The sequence below is a fragment of the Nanorana parkeri genome, unplaced genomic scaffold, assembly GCF_000935625.1.
Source record: "Nanorana parkeri isolate BGI_ZX_2015 unplaced genomic scaffold, ASM93562v1 scaffold661, whole genome shotgun sequence".
Classification (NCBI taxonomy): domain Eukaryota; kingdom Metazoa; phylum Chordata; class Amphibia; order Anura; family Dicroglossidae; genus Nanorana; species Nanorana parkeri.
Genome location: NW_017306929.1, coordinates 376,033 through 398,414, shown reverse-complemented (window position 1 = coordinate 398,414; position 22,382 = coordinate 376,033). Strand labels below are relative to the sequence as shown.

Here is a 22,382-nt window from a genome sequence, read left to right as displayed (position 1 = left end):
TCTCTCGTTACCTTCATTAACATGCAGTGCAAACACCTCACCCCTAACATACAATTAGGGGATGCACCGATACCGGTTTTTCGTTATCGAGTGCAAGTACCAATTTTTTTTATCAGTACCTACTGATACCATAAATCCCATTAAGGAAGCCAGGTGGCGTGTAACGACTCGCCACCCAGCTTCCCATTCAGCAGCGAAGCCGTCTCCATGCTCCCTCACCAGTTGATGAGGAAGCATGGAGCCGGCTTTCTGGCCAATCAGGAAGCTGGGCAGCGTGTAATGACTCGCTGCCTGGCTTCCTATTACCGGAAGTGCAAGGGATGAATGGTACCACATTGTCATTAGCCAGTACAGGCAGTACAACATCCTCAAGGGATGAATGGTACCACATTGTCATTAGCCAGTACAGGCAGTACAACATCCTCAAGGGATGAATGGTACCACATTGTCATTAGCCAGTACAGGCAGTACAACATCCTCAAGGGATGAATGGTACCACATTGTCATTAGCCAGTACAGGCAGTACAACATCCTCAAGGGATGAATGGTACCACATTGTCATTAGCCAGTACAGGCAGTACAACATCCTCAAGGGATGAATGGTACCACATTGTCATTAGCCAGTACAGGCAGTACAACATCCTCAAGGGATGAATGGTACCACATTGTCATTAGCCAGTACAGGCAGTACAACATCCTCAAGGGATGAATGGTACCACATTGTCATTAGCCAGTACAGGCAGTACAACATCCTCAAGGGATGAATGGTACCACATTGTCATTAGCCAGTACAGGCAGTACAACATCCTCAAGGGATGAATGGTACCACATTGTCATTAGCCAGTACAGGCAGTACAACATCCACAAGGGATGAATGGTACCACATTGTCATTAGCTAGTACAGGCAGTACAACATCCACAAGGGATGAATGGTACCACATTGTCATTAGCCAGTACATGCAGTACAACATCCACAAGGGATGAATGGTACCACATTGTCATTAGCCAGTACATACAGTGCAACATCCACAAGGGATGAATGGTACCACATTGTCATTAGCCAGTACATACAGTGCAACATCCACAAGGGATGAATGGTACCACATTGTTGGCACAAAGCCATCTCCACTCCACAGTCAATTTGCTTGGTTAATCTCCGCTCACAGTGTCATTTAAAAAAAGTAAGAAACCACTCATCGTGCCGTATGAACTAAACAAGCTTTATTTAGAATTAAAAAAAAGTCCTACTCGCATGCGTGATGTTTAAAATTAGCCGGCAAATACTAACTAAAAAAAACCCAAAAGAATCCTCTCCAGAGCGCTCACTAGTCACAGACTTCCAAATCAGAATAGCCTCAGCAAGGTCCGCCCCTAGACACGCCTCGTCATCTAGGACGTTCTCAAAAGACAGCACCTTTAAATTGACTTTCAGTCTGCTTAGTTTCCCTAGCACAATTGTTTCTGGCCTGGAATGCACGTAAACACATCACAAATGCATGCAAATACACTGGAACGCACAGGACTGTCATTGAAGTCCCATTTTAAGATAAAGAAGCGCTCCGGTACGCTGCAAAACCTCACTGCATTTGCGGATCTGGTCCTGACATGGTATGAACAAGCTCTGAATGATGGAGTCATTACATGGGCACACACCTGTCTCCATAACTTCCTTTTTGACTGACAGGATGTTGGGTCCCCTCCCCTTCCCATTTTAGGTGTTGTCATCATAGGTGTCAATTTTCCTTCAAGTCATTTCTCAGTAATCTGCTCAGGGAGCAGCAGCTGGTGTTATACAAGTCAGATAAGAGCAGTGGCTTCAGTCTGGACGTGCTGTAGGTCAGCTGTTTTCATGTGGCATAGATTACACTTATAAGCAACGCTGAGGTCTCTGCCAGCTTGTATTTCCTTAAGATGTGAAATAGAGCTGCTGCATGTTTTAAACCATTTTACATTTCATAACGCAATGTTTGACTTTTGAGAGGGTGTTTGTTCTTCTTTTGATTTTTTTGTTTAATAGACTGAGAAGATGGACTTTATAATGTTAACAATTCTTTAATGCCCACTATTTACAAGTTCTTGCACTATTGATGGTCTTTCTTGATTTTTTTAAAGAGCATTTCGAAGTAAAAAGTCTCTTCATCAAAACAAAAGGAAAAAAAATCATGCCTATTCCTGCATAGGTTTGGCGCACATTTAAATTTTCTTTTTATCTTGATCATCTTGTGTAAGTTATTTCAAGGGCCTGTACACACCAGCTCAGTCCTCATGGCCCAGCACGTGTATTGGACAAATCCCAAGAGCCAGGTAGCCAATGTGCCTTTAAAATGAAAGCTGGCACCTAACTTTTGGAGATCTCTGTAGCTGCCGATGGAGCTGTCTCCTAAAAAATATAAACTTGCTGGCTCCTGAATTCCAAATGAATTTGTCTACCTCTGCATTAGCACACGTTAACGTGCATTGTACAACAAACTAAAAATCATGCATGTAGCATTTTGGGGCTGCATCGTAAGTCTGCTGAGGCATCACACTTTTACATGTGTGGTGCTAGGCTGTGTTATTTCTTCTAAATAGCATCACAAAAAATCCTACATGCACAATTTTTGGTTTATTCCGATCTTCTTTCCTGATGTTTTCATCTGTCCCTCCAGCGGTTCAGCGGCTCTCCGATCCAGCTCTGACCCTCTGATCCAGCGGTGTCTGCATGCGGGTTTCATGCGTCCATAGACTTACCTTGCGTCTCTGCTCGTCTCCCGCCCGAGAATCGGAACTGCGCATGCGCCCGCCCCAAGATCCTTTGCGGCCGTACGAGCAGTTCCTGATTCTTGGCGCGGGAGCGTGCAGCGATAACGAGGTTAGTTTAAACCTGGTTAAAGCCCTTTGTTTTTTTTCCCAACTTCTTGCCTATATCTACTGCTTACTAGCAGTAGATATAGGCAAAAAAAAATGGAGGGTTTAGAACCCCTTTAAAGCACCTCAGTAGGACCATGTTGGTGTGTAAGAGCCTAGACATCCTCCTCCTTGGCTTCACAGAGAACAGTATTTTAAAAGACTGCATTGTCTGATGCTTCCTTTCCAATTTCTCACTGATGTAAAATTTACTATACTATAAAGCATGCATAATCCAGGAGACTGGAGTGAGACTGTTATGTGTAATTACGAGCAAAGCGGAACAAAGCTGTTTCTGACATTTTCAGACCATTCTAATGGTGTATCTCTGTACATTGAGTCACAAATACTTGATCAGTAATAGCCATTTTTATGAATGGCAGTCTGCTTAGGGTATTGGCAGCTAAAACCAACCAATCAGAGGTGCCACTAAGTCCCTGTAATGTCATATTTTACTAAGCAAAGGTTCATCTGCTTTTCTAAGGCACCTCCCTTCCTCTCATCTCTACTTGACCCACCTCAGCCCCTTACTCCATTGTTGCAGGTCTAGTTGCTGAGCAGAGCTCTAAGGATCCGGTTCCTAGACTGATCATCTCTCTTGCCCGTTGAACACCTGATAAGGACTTTTCTCCATGTCTTCGGAGTGTTCCTCTCATTGGAGAATTATCACCTCCGGGGCTGCATACTGGAATTCCAGAACAGTTTTTTTTCCCCCACATCATGGGATCCATCTCTGGTCAAGTGTCCTGGGTGACACAGCTGGAAAGCATTTGGGTACTGCTGTGTCTTCACAGTAGAAGCAATGCATTTTCTTCCTGCTTTAGGAGAGGTAGACTGGTTCCAGTTGTGGATGGGACCATGGGTCTCATTCCTACACACACACTGATCCTCAAGAGAAGCCTGTTCTTCTCAACTGGTAGCTTCTGGACATGGTGCATGCACTAAGGTTGCAGTCTGTTGAAGAGCCCAGTGAGCTGTCAGTGAGCAGAATGACTTAAACTGCTAACGAAACAGGGAATAATGCCGTACGGACTCTGTGTAACATGTTCAGCTGGGGTTAGGCCCCACTTCTTTGGTCTGCAAAACTCATGAAGAATGTCTTTATGGCACTATTCCCTGTTCTTGATTCACCCAGACAATTTTTTATGCTGTCCTCCTCACTCCTGTCCCTTGTTGCACAGATGTGACTACTCCATTGCATCTTGGGGTCTCAAGCATTCTTAGCTCCTATGACTCCATGTCAAGGATACGAGGATTGTTTTTTTTCAGCAGGATTTCGCTTAGCGTTGTCCCAGAGGCGCCTATTGATGGAGGTGCTTGCTTTATCCTCATCTCCATCAGGGTTGTACATGTTTCACCAGTTAGGATTAGGTTCTAACCTTCGTCTCCTGTCTACCCATTGTTGGCATCTTTACCCCTTCAGTCATGCTGAGTTTGAGGGGTCGAATCCTGGGTTCTCTGTTGGACTTGGCAGCCTTAATTTACACCTATCTTAAGTTTTTTTTCTAGTAACGTTCAGCGTTCTGCCAGGGTGGGGGGATTTGACTGTTTCAACATTCTTTCAAAGTGTGAAGTTCTCATTTCTTGACCATATTATTCAATAATTAATTACTATTGTATTATTGCATTACTATTGATTTCTATTATTGTATACCGGTAGGATCGTTGTCTAGTTCCTGCTTCTGTTAAGGACTTGGTCCGCTCCCTGATAACCTTGTTAGGTTATGTTTTTTTAACTTCCCTGGGTTCAGGTTGTCAAGGTTGTTGCTTGGTCTATGGTTGGTGCTGCCTCCCATGATGTTCCTCTCTGGCCGGTCACCATTTTTTGGGGGGCATCAGGTTGGTGCTCTGTGTCCTCCCTCTGGCCGTGTTGGTAGGTCCCCCTATTAGGCAGGGGGTTCAGCTTCATCCGGTATCAGATTAAGGCATTGGTCTTTCTTGTGACTTTTGGGCTGTAGGCACTCTCCAGTTTTTTGTTGGGACTTTTAGATTGATGTTGGTTTCCCACTCCTCAGTTGGACTGTTCTTGGATGTTCTGGCAGTATGACGTCCGGTGTCCCTCAGTGGATGCGAAAGAAAAAAGAAAAATAGTATTTTTAAAATGTTTACTGTAAAATCCTGTACTTGGAGTCCATTTTAGGGACACATGTCCCACCTGACTATGTTTATGCTCATGCTGTTGGTACTACTTGCTACAAAGTGAGGCATTCTGGGTAGAGAAGGGGTTATCCTGGGCTGGTCTAAAGATTTTTTTGTTTGCCAGTGTCCAGTTCAGTGCATTCTTCTTAGTAAGTTGGCTAACTCATAGGGTTGTACATTAAAAAAAAAAAAACTACACAGAACCATTTGTTCTTTAAAACTGACATTTACATTTGTTTTGTGGGAATAAGGCAAAATCAAATGTTTTCTTGTGCAGAACGAATGTAGTTGTGGGAAAATACCACATTATGGCCACTAGATGGGGCAGAGGAGCATAAGAAATGAGTATTTCTTTCCTTTTGATCCTCGGCTCCATCTAGTGGCCATGTGTGGCACAGCCACTACACAAGACATTAGAGTTTGCCCTATTCACACAGAATAAATATAAATGTCAGTTTTGCAGTATGAATGGCTCTGCAAACGTTTTATAAATACACCCCATAGACTTGTATTGTGAGGTGCAGCATTAAAACACAACCATTTTGTAGTAGTGCAGGTCTATGTAATGAGGAAATATGCTATCTCTCGTGTGTGTGTGTGTACATTAGGGATGTTCAGTACCAAGTACATGTACAGATACTTTTCCAGCTCCAAGACTAGACTAGAGAAAAATTTAAGTTAGGAGGCAGCTGTCATTTGTAAGGACCATACAGAGTTCCTTGGATTTGTGCATCCCTGTTTTAATGTATGATTTATTTATTTTTTTATATATATTAGGGATGCACCGATACCATTTTTTTTTTTCCAAGTACCGATACTTGTACAAGTACTGATACATTTTTGGTTATTGTCATGTGGCAGTTTTACTAAAACAATACAGACTAATGATTTCAGGACAGTGTGCACCAGAGCCAGGTCCCAGCTGCAACTCTGGTAGTTCTCGTGAAAATGCCAAGTATCAGGGCCTGTTCACACGACGTCCGTTTTGTGTGCTGACCTGATCCGTACGCTCCTGCACTCAAAATGCATCCCAATGTATCCCTATGTGTTTTATGGGCTACAGTTCTCACGTGCGCAGTCCGTTCAGGTTACGACAGAAAAATACTGCATGTCACATTTTGTACGGTCAGGAAACGCAAATGCGTCAAAAATGCACTGCACTGCACCTAACTTTTTAATTTTTTTTTACTGGAACGCATCAAAAACGCAGCCAAAACGCACTGCATCAGTAGCACCACGTCTGCAGATCCGGACCAGATCAGGACCTTAAAAACCTTATTTCTTTATCTACATCAAGATTATTTCTGTCACACATTTATCTTAAAAGCAGAACATTGAAAAGCTGTACATACAGTGAGAGTAATTTATCAAAACTGGATCAGACAGAATCTAAAGCAGTTGCCCATAATAACCTATAGGGATGTCGATGCTGGGCATGTTCACGAGTACTCGTGAAAATGCCGCGATACTAAACGCCAATACCGGCGCTTTTAATTGTTAAACTCAAAGCAGCTGCCGTATGGTCCACGTTTGCTGGGGACCTCGCTGTGCTGCTTAAAGCGCTTCCGCCAAACACACCTGCCAGTGAGACCCTGCAGACCCCATCGAAGATACAAACTAGACACAAGGTATACTTTTATTTTAATGTTTGTGAGATAGGTGCATTCCACATACTGTAGATAAGTGTGTTGCCACAGAAATGAGAAATAAGTCTGGACCAGTAAAGCTGTTTTCAAACTGGCTATTTCTGCTACTTTTAATATTACTGGTGACATATGGGGTCTGATTTGAGTTTAGAATTTTGTTTTACTGGAATCTCCTTCTGTCCGCTACCTAGATCTGATTTTTGCATTCTGCTTTTCTGCAATATATTCTGACGAAATCTGTAAATTATAGGGCACTCCAGGCAGGGTTATGGCAACAGTATATATTATTGCAGTCACATGGTAAAATCACCATGTCCAGCATGTTATGAGCTGCCCATATAAACATATGAAACATTTTACAGTCTTCTGAGCTATCGAGGAATTCTCTAAAACACTGTAGATGCCCAGATGGGTATTTTAGTATGTTAGTGGCATATTAAACAGTGTTTGGGTTTTATTACTGTGGAACAGCCTTCGTTCTGCAACTTTTAATTGCAATTGCAGGAGGGTGATCTTTGCCTCAGACTGGGAGGGAGAGCCACTGTGCATATTTATTACAGGTTATTCAAGTAGACAGAATCCCACTTGAAACATACCAGCCAGCTTTCTAAAATGAGAAGGAGGGGCGTCTTTTAGCACAAAGTATAAAGGCAGTTTTGCGGAATGCAAAGAACAATGGGGTTTTTTTTTTGTTGCCACTACTTTTGTTTTATACTGGCTTTTTAAAATAAGTACAATAATTTGGAGGCCAGATGAAATATTTGATGTAGTAAAACACCATCGGTAGAGGAACTGCGCTATGGAAGCTGTGCACAAAGAAAGACGGGCAGAGGGAGGAGTAGTCACCAGTGTTGCCTGTGGTCTCCCTGAACATCACTGCCTTGCCATGCCTGGGTCTGCATTGTCTGTGTGGAGGCGGCCATCTTGGTGGAGGCATGGCTTTTGTCTCCTCGTGTCAGAGTCTCCAGCAAGGAGAAGAGTGAGTAGCACAGTAGGGACATCGCCAAATATCCTAAGTAGCAGTGACAGGCAGCAGTGCCTTAGTGATCATATACGCTAGGCTGATTGTACATTCTTTAAATTGACTAAAGCTATGCAATATGAAGGCAAAACTAGACAATCCATTCAATTAGCCAGTTGTGCAGCCCTTGCACTACATAGTTGTCGGTAGATCTAAAGGCGATTTGTATGATCAGAGTGTATAATGTATGGTCAGCTTTCGATCTATTACTGCAGGTATACAACTATGAGGCTGTAAGCACAGGAATACCTAGGCACACATACCAGGAAGTGCACTGCTATTTTTCAGGACATACTAAAGGTAGATTGCTCAAGCACAATACACACTTATAAATGTTCCCTATAACATAGCAGGTTCAGGTTTATAGAGATCTGTAAATCAGACCATAAAGAGGGGCAGCTTAGGAAGGAAGAGGGACAGTTCCAGGATTCGGTTCCAAATGAGTCACAATTGGTATCTACGCTTGGAATCAAACCTTCTATTTGGCAGTGAGATGCGTAAACCACTAGGGAACAGTAAACTGAGCAATTATGTTTTCTATCACGTCTTAATTTCCACTCAATTCAGTAATAGCCATAAAACATAATTAATTTGCATCGCTGAAGGACATTTGTGTAAAATATGCCATGGGTAAATGTTCAGCAATGATAAATCTTAAATCCGTAATCCTTTCCTTTTTCTCCAGCACCTACATGCTCACAATCAATGTTTTCACATGATGATGAAGTACTAAAATACTTTACTTATGTAGATGTTAGTTCTTGGTTTGCACTGTTGTGTCTGAACACTGATCAAAGCTAGAAGATGGCACACTGTGTTTATCGAGATAGCACCTAGACTGTGATTGATTATGGCACATATATTATTGACAACTTATTGACCTTTTGAAATGAACCTTTGTTTACAGTACTTGATGTCCTTGAGTGCAAATAAAATTAGAATTGTCACCTTTTTGTACAGGTCACCTGTCTTGCCTGTGACAACAAGTCCAATACAGTAGAGCCATTTTGGGACTTATCCTTGGAGTTTCCTGAGAGATATCATTGCAATGGAAAAGAGAGCGCCTCTCATCGACCTTGTCTGCTGACCGAGATGCTGGCTAAGTTCACAGAGACTGAGGCTTTAGAGGGGAAGATCTACGCCTGTGACCAGTGCAACAGTGAGTAGATGCAGTATGTATTCTCAAGGATATTCTGTTCTACCAATGTTACATTTCAACTGTTCTAAGTAGCTTTGTAAGTGTACGCAGCATGCGCAGTGTAGGTGTTGAGCCTTGGTGTTACTTGTATAGACAAACTGCTTAAAGGAAAACTTTGGGGTTAAGTCTTTTCCCCATAGTTCTCCTTAGGGTAACGGGAGGACACAAACTAGCGTCCTGCCGTCACCCTAGGCTCAGTATACCACGAGCTGTAGCTCGTGGTATACTGAGACGCCGCAGTATACCGCGAGCAGCTGCTCGCGATATACTGAGACGCTGAAGCGGATCCAGACAATTGTGCCGGGATCCGCCCAGCTGCGTGACTGACAGCTGGCTCTGCCTATCTAGAGGCAGAGCCAGCTGTACCCGCCCCCTCCCCCGTCCGTTCCGCCAGTCAGCGCTGGCAGAGCGGGGAGAGGGGAATCCAGCCCCTCCCCTGTCACGGCAGAGAGCCGTGACAGGTTCGAGAGGTAAGCAAACGCCGGTATATGTTCGCTCACCTCCAGATCTACTGAGCCGACCTGTGACAGTCTCATTGTCACAGGTCGGCTAGAACTATGAGGTGAGTGAAAAGCACTCGCCTCATAGTACTCCTTTTAAATTACTCTTATTTGAAATGAGGAAAATGTATCAAATTCAGTTCATAAGTAAACATTCAATGAACTCATCCTTCCGGGCTATCCACGCTGTGGTCACAACCTAACAGGTTGTAGGTGATCTTCACTATGTGGTCTGACCTAATATAGAGTCTGGAGATTCAGCTGCATCCTGGAAATGAGAATACAAAATATTCATATGCATTATATCATTTTCCCTGACTAAAAAGGAAAATACATTTTATTGTTTGCCCTGATCATAGAAAAGATAACCTATACCAAGCCATGATTCTTTCCCTGTAGGAGCACAGTGTTGGTAAGAATTGGTGTGAAGTTGTAAAGCCCTGTCATATCTGTTGGCACTTTCTACAGTAAGAAGATTGGCCATTGAATAGCATCTGTAAGATTTTTACCAGCTGCTAGAAGACATATTCCACCCTTTACACAATAAAGCTGTCTGTAATTACATGCAAAGGCCATTTCCAGGGTTGTGCTGGTATTTACTATAGTGCATAGCCTAAGCCTGTGACATCTACCAGCAGCTGGAGGGCTTGGATTATGGATTTATAGCTGTTCCACACTGAGTAACGAAATGATATCAGCGTCTTCCATGCGGAGATCTTAGGCACATGTTTTGTAGCTTTTACACCCCTTCTCTGCTTTTGTTATATTATACAGCAAATTGTCACTTTTCAGGGAAGGTGTATTGAACTGTAAACGTAGCACTTTGTAAAATAACATAGTACCCCTTTCATCCTTCACCAAATACATTCAGATACTTTAATGAAAACACATGGTGGGGATTTGTTGTAGAAACGGCTTCAAATGATCTACCATGTCTCCAGGGATTGAGATCTATTCCTAACCGTATCCAATTACATGTGAAGTGCCGGGGGGCTGTCATCCAATCATTAACTTGAACAGGTGACAGCGGCCACTTCTAAACAGCATATTTGCATTTCCTACCGCAGGAATTTTGTAGGTTATGTGGGGATCCCAATAAAATGCACATTCACTGCCTATGTGAATGTAGCCTGTGTTAAGTGTTATTTAAGGATAAGATTATGTAACTATTTGTGCCCCCACTGGAGTCTGCTGGATCAGGAAGGATCCCCTCCTGGAAGTGAAAGGAAGGCAGTGTAGGGCCATTTACACCACCATCGAGTGTATACAGCACAAAACATTCATGGTGAGATCACCACACAGCCTGCTCGGCCCTGAGAAAATAGAATATCCAACTTTTGGATTGGCACAGCTTCATCTCACAATGCAGTACCTGGTACATGAGCTATGTTTCAGCTGGTGTGGACATTGCCACTTGGGAAGTCAGTATTTTCATGTTTGATTTGGCAGGGCTGTGCTGGAGGGACACATTGTGAAACAAAAGGTATGAGATGACAGCCCGCGCTGTCACTTAGCTGTACTTTCTATAAACAGTTCATCCAAAGTTCTTTGTTTTCTTTTTACTTCCAATATAAAAGATTCAAATGCTTTGTTCGGGTTTAATCACTGTATCCCCGCTGGGGAGATTCTCTCTATCTCCTGGGGACCATTGTTGCCTGAACAGAAAGTGATGGCAAATTCAAACTTTTACAGTTGCTATCAGAACAGGAATAGAGTAAAAACCTTAAATGGGGATGTCTGTTTTGGTGACAACTATCTAAGAGGAGATTTCCCCTCAATTTAGAGAGATTTCCTCTCACTTCTTGTTCTGTCATAAAGGAAATGGATGGAAATCCCCCCCATTAGGACACAGGAACAGGCAGGATAGCAGTTTTAATCTCTTCCTTTTTCATCCCAAATTTTTTGGGGTTTTTTCTTTTCAATTTTTGCTTCAGATATGATTTATTTTGATTTATTTTCCCGAAAATGCCGTACTTAGCTCCCAGGCAATTTGTTCGCCAAGCCCTGTGTGAGCAAGCTCAAAGTGAGTAATGCACTAGTTTAAGTGCTATGTGCTATGAATATAACAATTAGGAGGAGAAGATGGTGCAAATGGCAAGGCTATAAACTCAGCTTAGAAATGTATGATAAATTTGACACGGTATTTGTTTTTTGTGTGTGTGTTGATCACAGTTTGACTGACCATTTTTTCTATCTGTCCAGCCAAGCGCAGGAAGTTCTCCTCCAAACCAGTCATCCTTACAGAAGCTCAGAAACAGCTGATGGTATGTCAGCTACCTCAAGTCTTGCGACTCCATCTCAAGCGGTTCAGGTAATAGTATTTGCATGTTTTTTTTAAGCATTCTTGGACAGTCAGAGCCCTTGAGAGCACCCTATCTATCAGAAACACCTTGCTGTAGATGAGCTGTGAGCGTTCCCTCAGGGGCACCACCTACAACTCTATTGCTTTGTCCTCATGGCGCCTGTTGCAAACCCAGCTCCCGCTGCTACTCCCCACATCTGAATTGGCCTGCAAGTGCTTGGATGTTAACTAGTAGCCGGCTGGCCAGATCACATATGCTTCTTGTCGCTGCACTCAAAATAGTGGTGGAACTGTCAGCCCTGCTGGGGCTGTGTGATCAATCAACTGACGGATAGGTCACACACACACCCTCAGCACTGACAGATCCACTGCTGTTTTAGAGTGCTTGCAATATGATATGAGCTGACCCCTCCATGTGCTGTGCTAAATGATGGCACTTCTCTCCAGCTTGCTTCTGCTGCCAGAGACAGGTGTCAAACAGACCTAATTAGTTATGTCTCCATGTGAGCAGCGTGGTCAGACAGCGGTGGTGGACAAACGTTAAAGACGTGTGAAAGACCTAGGATGTACTTGCCTTGTCTGCACTATAGCACTATCACCACCTTAGAAAGCTTTCAGGTCAGGTACATTTAAATACTTAACCTGTAGACTAACTCCTAACCCTTGACCCCCAACACTAAAATGTAACATTAACACTCAAAATCATCTTTAACCTAATTTATTACACGCAATCTATTATTATGACACTATGCCCTAACCTTTCATTGAAATCTCTAATGCCAAATGTACCTTTTTAACCTCTTGCCGTCCGCCCGTAGTAGAAAAACGGACGGACGGCACTGCAGCATCTGCGGGTTGCCGTCTCCAGACGGCAATTTTTTTCTGCTCGCGCGCGCCCCCTAGCGGGCACGCACGGGCAGAAAAGACCCGATCAGTGCACACACCCGTTACCGGGTGTTACACATATAGGCGATCAGCGGCTCCATAGCCCGCCGATTATGGCCTGGATGGGAAGGGGGTTTAACACCGCGGATGTCAACTGGTTAAGTACACATTAACCTTGTCCGTACCCGGAACTATCCAAGCCAAAACATAACAATCTCATGCTTTTCATTTTCAGGTGGTCCGGTCGCAATCATCGTGAGAAAATTGGAGTACACGTGCAGTTTGATCAGATGCTAAATATGAAGCCGTACTGTTGTAGAGAATCTACTGCAGCCCTGAAAGCAGACCACTTTATCTATGACCTGTCTGCTGTGGTAATGCATCATGGGAAAGGATTTGGTTCTGGACATTACACAGCGTTCTGCTACAACCCGGAAGGAGGTACTATGATTGTGAAACTACAAATACATCAAAAAGAGATGCACATTTTTGTAAGCATGCATTCAATGTTTCTAATTATTAGGAATGCACCCATACAGTACTCGGTACAAGTACAGATATGTTTTCCAGCTCCAGGACTACACTAGAGAAAAGTTCAAAAATTAGGAGGCAGCTGTCATTTGTAAGGAGCACACGGAGCTCCTGGGATTTGTACATCTCTGTTTTAATGTATGATTTAGTTTTTATAAATAAAGGGATGCACTGATACCAGTTTTGCGAGTACAAGTACTGGTACTTGCCCAAGTACTCGCAGAAACAAGTACTGACACTAGTCCAAGTACTCACATTTACGAGTGCTGATACATTTTCATTGTCATGTGACAGTTTTTCTAAAACAATACAGACTAATGATTTTAGGACAGTGGTGGAGTGCAAGAGCCAGGTCCCAGCTGCAACCCTGTAGGTCTCATGAAAATGCCCAGTATCTGCACTGGTACTCAAAAAGTATCTGTGCATCCCTAATAATTATATTCCATCCTTAAAGAGGCCCTGTGATGAGACAAAACATTTGTATTTATAAATTATAGACGTGCTTCATTTGAACACACTATTCCCAGGTTTGGGTAATGATTCATTTTTTTATGTAGAGTTACTGCTCCAGTCCATGTTAACCTGACGATGTGCTAGCATTCTACTATCTATACTGTAAATAGTATAATAAAAATAATAAATTATAGTTTTTATATTGGACGCAAAATAATGAGAAAATGAAAACCTCACTACTGTACTATAATCCTTATGTTTTGATCGCTTTTCTTTAAGTTGTGATTCTGTCTGGCATCTAGTGTTCTTTATAATACCAGGAGTGAAAAGGAAGTCTAGAGTGACAGAAACAGAAGATTCTTTTGATTGGCTCTTCTGTATAATGTTCTCATATACAGTACTTTATTCCCACAAATGATCAGATTGTACAGTATTTGACTTCATTTTACACACTGTTGGTGGACCTCTGTAACTTTTTCATTGCCACAGAATGCAAAGGCTTTGTCCCTGTTTCTTTCTATTATTTTGTATCAATGTCACAGACATGACTATGAGCACAATGCTATCGGATAACTGCAAACCCTGAAAATCTTTCCTTGATTACATTTTATCCTTGCCTTTCCTATAGGAATCTGGGTGCACTGCAATGACTCTAAGCTGCATGCATGCACAGTGGACGAAGTCTGCAAGGCACAAGCTTACATCCTGTTCTACACACAACGGGTCACTCAGGAGAATGGACACCACTTGTCTAACAAACTTTCAGGTCACGGCACTCCGTCTGGTAGTCCACCTTCCACACCTTGCTGAGATAACATACTCCCATGGAAAACTGAAACCACAATGGCAGCTTCTGATCTCAGTTCCCGGGGCCGTTGGTGTGTCTGCTTGTGTACAGTGTACATTCTTTTCATCCCATCCAGCACAGACTTTAGTAGTGGCTGCTCAAGGTATTGAACGTTGCTGTATAAATTTAAAGCTGAACTCCAGGCACAACATATTTCTCAATCGCCACAAAGGATATAAATCCACGCTGTGTGCCGAATACATTTGCCAACCCAATTGTTACCTTGAAAAAGTAGTGTTAACAACATCATTGTGTTGCACATATCCTGTGCAGTGAGCAGAGCTGTGGGAAGGATACAAGACTGGACACCTTGCATAAGAAGAGAGAGTAGCAGTGACTGGTCTTTATTACAGGATGCTCCTGCAGAGGCAGAATTTCACATTGGATTACTGCAGAAATCTGTAAGAAATGCACAAAGGACACCAAGGTTCAAGAAGGAATGCACATGACTCTTGTATGCAGACAATATTTTCCTATCCTGGAGTTCAGCTTTAATCTCGATGTAGGTCCTCAGAAGTCAACATATATAGCACGATCCAACAAAGAAACACCACACTCATGACTGCAAATGCTGACTCCAGGTCTAGTAAGGGAAGTCCATAGGTCTTGTAAGCAGAAGATTCTATACATACCCCGACATATCAATGGAAAAGCTATTTAGTTTAAAAATCCAAAACCTTTAAGCAGAAGATGAGAAACATAACTAGCATTGTATGAACAGTCCACTGTATGCTGTGCATAAAAAAAAAAAACCATGCTGGACTGCCGCTAAAGGAAACCTGTACTGTGAGAAATATGAAGGCCTCCGTTGCAGACCTCCTGAAAATGCTAGCCTCTTCATTGTCTCTGCAGTGACAGCCTCTATCATCCTCTCTACATGCACTAGGCCTTGTGGAGATGGGCAACTGCAGCCTGCTTTCAGATGCATTCAGCTTGCAATCGAGATACTTCTGAGTTAATTTGTAGACTGATCTGTTCAAAGCTGCTTTTACATTCCCATTGTATTGGGAGAAAAGCAGTTTTCACAGGAATTAATTCCTTTAGTGCCATTCCGGGTATCAAACAGTTCACTTCAGGTGCAGAGGTTTCAGATATATTTTTTTTCTTTCTTCAATTGGAGGGGTTGTGCTATGTGGACAATAGAATTCTGGCCCTGAACAGATATCACCAAGAACTAGGAGCCATCTTCAAAAACCTAGGAGTTGGCACTATGCAACCTGTATATGACTATATAGATAGCTGAAAGATCCATAGTTCAGCAACAGTTAAAGTTAAAACAGGACCGCAATACATCACACTGTGCTCCTGTAGCCTCAAACTAATTATGCAAAAAAAAAAATCACTTGTGTGCAGTCGTGTACCTTCACTATCCAGCGCAGATCCTGGAGCTCTGGTACTTGCTGCTCCTGGTACCAGATTTGTTACATTCTGGGGCCGGGAATACCAATAACAGTGCTCAGCGTTTGATTCATTCTGCCTGAAGGAATTAATTGATGAATCTACCACTGAGTGCTCTAGAAGAAGAGGTGGGCTTTATAGCAGAAAGCCAGGCAGCTGGAGGGGACATCCTCGCCCCCACACACGTCATGGATTGCCTGCATTATGCTATCTGCACTGGCCTCTCACAACGCAGACAAGTCATGGTCCTGGAGCTGACTAATGTCAGGGGGGCATTTGGACAAGGGATTATTTTTTTTTTTTACCATCATGCTGATATAACTATTGATGGTGTGGAGGTGGTCACTCAAGTGCTCCATAAAGCCAGCACTGCATGAGAATGTATCCGCTATAATGACTGCATTGACAGTTGGCATTGTTCAAGATGGACTGAGCCAAGTCCTGTCAGCTCGTGAAAATGGTGAACTTAGCTCAGACTCTCGCACAATGCCAGCTGCCAATACAGTCATATTGGCTGCTATGTTCTCATGCAGTGCTGCCTCTTCCTATCAATAGCCCCATTATTTCACCTGCCTCTTCACTGGTTAGAGTTCTCAATGACCAGGTCGTCAGTTTTTTCTTGAGTTGCCCTGGTGACCGAGAACTGTGCAGCCCTGACCTAATGAATTGGTGTAGGCTTTGGTTCGTACCGTTCACTTGGCATGTACCCTTTATATACCTGGAAGCAGCATTTGATCAAGCAGTGTATTTGGATTTTGCAACCCAACCACTTAGAGCCAGTAGGAAGCCAATGAACAACACTTGCCTGTCTGATCAGGCAGAAACTCTATTACTTGCTGCCTGGGCAAGCCATAGCAGACGTGTCATCCCAAATGTTTGTATAAGCACGACGATTGAAAGAATGTGACAATGTTTCTCAATTTTTGTGTTCAATATGTTTATACATTTTTGTATGGAATTAAGCACTCGAAAATAGAATAAAATGATGGTAACATTTTGTATATTGGCAATGTATAACTTTAAAACATTTTTTTATCAAACTATATTTTTGCTGTTCCCATGTAAATTGTATAGTTCTGACCTCAGGCTGATTTTTGACTTTGTGAATTCTTGATGTCATTTTATGGTTTTAGAATTTTTTTTTTTTTCCCATTTTAATACATCATGCATTGTATTTTTACAATAAGTGTTCTCTTGCTTGTTTTTACTTTCTACAGTTCAACCTGGTTATTTACATACCTCTGAATATCGTGTCACACAATAACCTATTTGTATGTCGGCACTAGTTATATAAAGCTCAGTCAACACAAAATGTATAGTAGGAAAGTTGAGATTCCAGATGCAGTTAGGCAACCCTGTGATCAAAAGTGTAAAGATCTAGGCACTTGATTGAGTCCATGAGAGTTTGAATTAACGTGTAGATTGGTTTATCTGCTGGGATCCATCTAAAGTAGAGATAACTAGGTTCCGTTTTATGTTCTAATCTAGAACCTTTTTTTTTAGTGATATGTTATGGGAAACTATGTGATTTAAAATATTCCTTTGCTCTTAAAGTTAGGAATTCAACTTCTTGCAAAATCTACCTTCGCACCTAGAAAGCATATTTCTCATGGCGCAAGGCCAGATATTTCCATCCCAGAAAGTACTTGGTGGGACAAATTCAGTATTTTAACCAGCCAGGTTTAGATCAACAGTTGGTCCTGAGTACCATTTAAGGGTCAAATCTCAGCCCTAGTAATTCTTTTTCAAAGACCAATTGCCTCTTACTCCCCTGTGAAGGTCTTTGTACAGGGTGATGCTCACATTGTTCCCCAAGTATATTCCCCACCTGGTTATGTCAGACCTTCAAAGACTGCCCTGAACCTATTAGGGATATGTCTGTCTATTTATCCTTTTATGTGGAGTCCATTGAGGGACACTGGTCCCCACCCTCTTTACTTATGATCATGCCCTTGTTACTCTGTCCTACAAACTGAGACATGCTGGGTAGAGGAGGTTAGGCTAGCCGACAGGAAGTCATGTACTGTGTCCCTCAATGGACTCCCGAGAAAAGGATTTTAGAATGAATACAAAAAGTTTACATGCAAAATCCTTTTCTTGGGAGTACATTATGGGACACAGTACAGTAATCCAGAACATTGGGTTACATTAGTACCTTCAGGAGATTAAACAGTGGCAAAGCTGTAAGGACAGCCCAGTATAACCCCTCCCACTCTGTTCTGTGCCATTCTATAGCAAGGAAGTAGTGGATCATAATAACAGAGACCAGCATTTCATAATATACTCCAAGCAAAACAAGAGAAATGCTGTTTTCCTTGTCACACAATATGGGACACAGAATAGTAATCTAGAACACTGGGATTACTGAGGGATGGGCAAGAGCAAACAGAAGGCAAAATATCCACCTGGTAAAAAAAAGACTGCAAGACTAGATGACAGCCTTGCAAAACTGAGCAACAGATGCCTGATGCTGTAAAGTAATTAAGCACTAACTGATCTAATGAGTGCACTTTGATCGGGAAACTTGCCCCCTGAGAGCCTATGGTTGAATGGTAAGCTGAGGCATTCACCTAGTGTAGGCTGCCCCCCTGAAAGTGAGCTGTAGACAAGAGAAAAACTCCCACAGTGTGTACCACAGCCAGAAAATGAAGGAAAAACTCCATAGGGGCTTTAGGAACAGCACAAAGAAATAGATCATCATATTGGGTGAAGTGAAAGGAAAAAAAACAATTTAGGAAGAAAAGCTGCCAAGAGCTACAAACCCACCTCGCCCTTGTGCAACGCCAGGAAGGGTTTTTGCAGCTTAAGGCCGCCACATGAGAAAGGCAATATTGTGAGTAAGGATACTCACAATATCAAGGACAGACCAGAAGTCCAAGTAAAGGTCAGCTGAGGAGGCTATACCCGCTGCCCTCTTGTGCTATCCTGAATAATAGCATCAAGGGTAGGTCTGGAGAGACCTTATCCCTTGAAGGCCAAGCAAATCAGGTGCTCCTTGGATAAAGCTTTTGTGTCCCAGCACCTTAACCATAGCACTCTGCGCATCTTTATAGACAACAGACCCATATGGAACACCCCACTCTGTCAGGAAGGTGTCTACTGCAGTGGAGGAATTAACTTTTTTTGAGGATCTAATGTATTCTGCCACGGTTTCACAGGTTAAGGCCACTGCCAACAGAGGGCAGAACTAGCCAAAGAAACCTGGGATTTAGGCCTCGTTCACACCATCCTCAGTGTGTTCCGGCCCCATTGTGGCCGGAACGCACTGTGGCCAGTTCAGTTTGTGGTGGTCCATTGAAGTGAATGGCACCACAGCCACGCTCACTGGCTGCATGGGAACGCGTGGCACATCAATGCCTGCGTTCCAGTCCAGTCAGAAAAAATGGTGCTGACCGGACTGCAGGCATTGATGTGCCACACGTTCCCATGCGGCTGGAGGGCATGGCTGCGGTGCCATTCACTCCAATGGACCAGTACACCCCCTCCTGCCCCACAACAAACTGAGCTGGCTGAAATGCGATCCAGTGCTTATAATGCAATCAGGCCCAAACACACCAAGGATGGTGTGAATGAGGCCTTAAAGAGGATTCCAACCATTGGTCAGTAGAATTCTGGCAACACACCTACTGGGCTGGTGATTTTCCTGTTAGTGGGTCACAGGTAGATCCATCCACCTTGGGCATAGATCACCATTTAACAAATTCCCTCTCAAATAGGAACAGTTCCAACACACAATAAGGTGGGATCCTGGCCAGTCTGCATAGAGGTGTAGTGGAAAGCATGATTTTTGAATTGCCAGTAAAATCAATTTCTTGGGAGTACAGTACAGGATTCAGGCAATTCATAGATGACTGGGTAATATGCAGGTATCATCAGGTGATCGGCCAGAGTTGGGACCTTGAAATAACCCCTTCCACTCCAGGAACTTGTTAGGGTTTTTTTGCACAAGCTATAGCAAGAAGGGTGCTGTGTCCTGTACTGTACTTTTAGAAATGGATTTGACTTGTTAGTCAAAAATCCTGCTTTCTTGATCATACAGTACAGGATCCAGGCACTTCATAGATGACTGGGACATCCAGTAATGTCCTGATGGTTGCGCATACAGGAAAACTGCCAACAGCCTCATAGCCAAACAAAACAAAAAACAATCTGTGCTTCCTGCTGCACAGTTATGGTATCGTCAAACAATAACCAGTAGACCCGGCAGCTGACCCAACCAATGACAGAAGAGGCAAATCACTTTTAACTCCCAAACGTTGCTCGACTGCCTGGATTCCCTTGGTGAATAGGTCCCTGGGACCATCAACATCCTGAGAAGGATTTCCCAGATTCCTCGCCCGATTGTTTATCCCACACTGCCAGAATGCTCAATTGTGGTCTGGAATTGAGGCTAGGGAACTGCCTTGAAGAAAGGATGATCACCATCAGAATGGAACTAGGATCATGTGCCATCTGCAGGAATGTGACATATCCTTATTGAAGTTGCCAACTGCAGGGTAGCCCCAAGACAGACAAAGGGAGCCTTCAACAGGCTTCCAAAATGTTAATGCACTGGGTCTTTAAAGGCCAGGACATCCTCCACTGGAACAGAGAGAGATCTGTTACGGCAATAGATCACAGCATCTACCCACAGCACAAACCATTTCTGGGGGAACACTCCTCTAAGGGGTAAAAACTTTTTTTAGGCTAGCCTACAATTTGCCGGTGTCCAATCCTCGTGTAGGCGGCAGCATAACTCAAAGGTAAATAACCTTCTCAATTTCCCTATCTTACTAAAATCAATCACTTCATCATTACTGCATCCATTTGTATTTGTTATCTGATTGCTAGGCACAAAATTATATAAAACACAGTATGGGGTCCAATTGTTTTCGCAGGATTTACACAACTTTCACCCAGGATTCACACACTTTTCTTGGATAAAAGTTGTGAAAAGAGATTTATAATTAGACCCATATTATAAAATATTTCATTTATGAATATATTTAAACTAGAATTTGAAACAGCCTAAAACAGTTGATGAAAATAAGTTTAAAAAATATTATACCTTTCTTCTAAAAAAAAAAATACATCTGAGCAAGTGATAGGCGCATGCTTGTATGAAGTGATAGACGTTGCAGATAAAATAGTATATGTTGCAAATATAGGATGGTGCATACCAGACACAGACCAACTTGTTGGTACCATTACAGCTCATTGAAACAATGCTTCATGTCAATGTCTGTCTGGTGAAGGGGCTTTTACAAGGGCCAGTCAGAACATTTTCAGGCGAGCAATGACAGCCAGTCAGGTCAATTGCCCAGCTAGAGATTTGGGTTCTTTTTTTCATTCAGCCTGCATATTGAATCAAAAAAAGTATAATAGTGTATGTTCAGCTTAAGAAATGGCACTGGACTGAGCTTTGATGTGCTGGTAGCACACTTGCTTTTGAGGATTTGTTTGATTCACTGCATCACTTGGTGAAGTCTGGCTAAGATAATCTGGAGTGCACCACATGCTCTAAACAAAAAAGGAAAACTTCCAGAGAGCTACAAGCTGAACTCCAATATCAAGAATCATCAGTGTCTGATTGCACAATCCATCACTGTAACAGTGGGCTCCAAAGCAAGAATACCCAGGAGGACTCCACTGTTAAAAAAAGAAACATTAAAAAGCCAGACTGGAATTTACTAAAATGCATATTAAGAAGCTGAAATGCTTTTGGGAGGATATCCTTTGGGTTGCTGAGACTTGCCAAAAAGCTCCAGTTTTGTCTCATCAGCTCTATGTTCACAGACTAAAAAATTAAAGTGACATTAAAGTCAAAAAATGTTCCCCTCCCCTCAATGTTAATGTAAGCACTTCCCTTAAATGAGGTTTTATCCGATCTTCCTCTTTCCTGGTGTTTTCATCTGTCCCTCCAGCGGTGCAGTGGCTCTCCGATCCACCGCTGACTCTTCTGTGCTTGCTGGCACTTCCTGTCCCACGGTGTCTGCATGCAGGTGCACGCGTCCATAGACTTACCTTGCGTCTCTGCTAGTCTCCCGGCTGAAAATCCGAACTGCGCATGCACCCACCCCAAGATGCTTTGCGGCCACACGAGTAGTTTTCGGATTCTCGGGAGGGAGCGCATGACGAAAACAGGGTAAGTTTAAGGCGTGTTTTAAAAAAAAAACGTTTTGCCTATATCGACTGCTTGCTAACAGTAGATATATGATTAAAAAATACAGAGGGTTTAGGAACCCTTTAAGTTTTTAATGAAAAGAACACCATACCTACTGTGAAACCGAAACTTCAGTTATGTTTTGGAGCTACTTTGATGCATTTGGCATGGGTGCCTTGGATCTGTGCAGGGCACTATTAAATCTCATGTCTATCAACGGGATAATGGCCCTAAACAAGCAGCTAAAAGTACCTCTAAGAATGGCGAAGAACAAAACATTGGACTATTCTGAAGTGGCCTTCAGTCCTGATATGAATCCCATCAAACATCTATGAAAAGGGCTAAAACATGCAGTCAGAAGACACCCCCTTCAAACCTGAAGCAGTTTTACCAAGAGTAGGACAAACTACCTGTTTGCAGATGCAAAATTCTCA

General features: G+C 42.8%; 1 protein-coding gene across 1 annotated transcript in view; it reads left to right on the top strand.

The window, feature by feature from the left end:
• The window catches only part of USP44 (ubiquitin specific peptidase 44), a 49,285-nt gene that overhangs the window by 18,546 nt on the left and 8,357 nt on the right, over nucleotides 1-22,382 (top strand). The window contains exons 3-6 of the mRNA XM_018563397.1: nucleotides 8,653-8,851; nucleotides 11,593-11,701; nucleotides 12,813-13,018; nucleotides 14,190-14,596. Coding sequence (XP_018418899.1) covers nucleotides 8,653-8,851; nucleotides 11,593-11,701; nucleotides 12,813-13,018; nucleotides 14,190-14,371 — 696 coding nt within the window. The 3' untranslated portion in view covers nucleotides 14,372-14,596. The remainder of the gene's footprint in view (nucleotides 1-8,652; nucleotides 8,852-11,592; nucleotides 11,702-12,812; nucleotides 13,019-14,189; nucleotides 14,597-22,382) is intronic.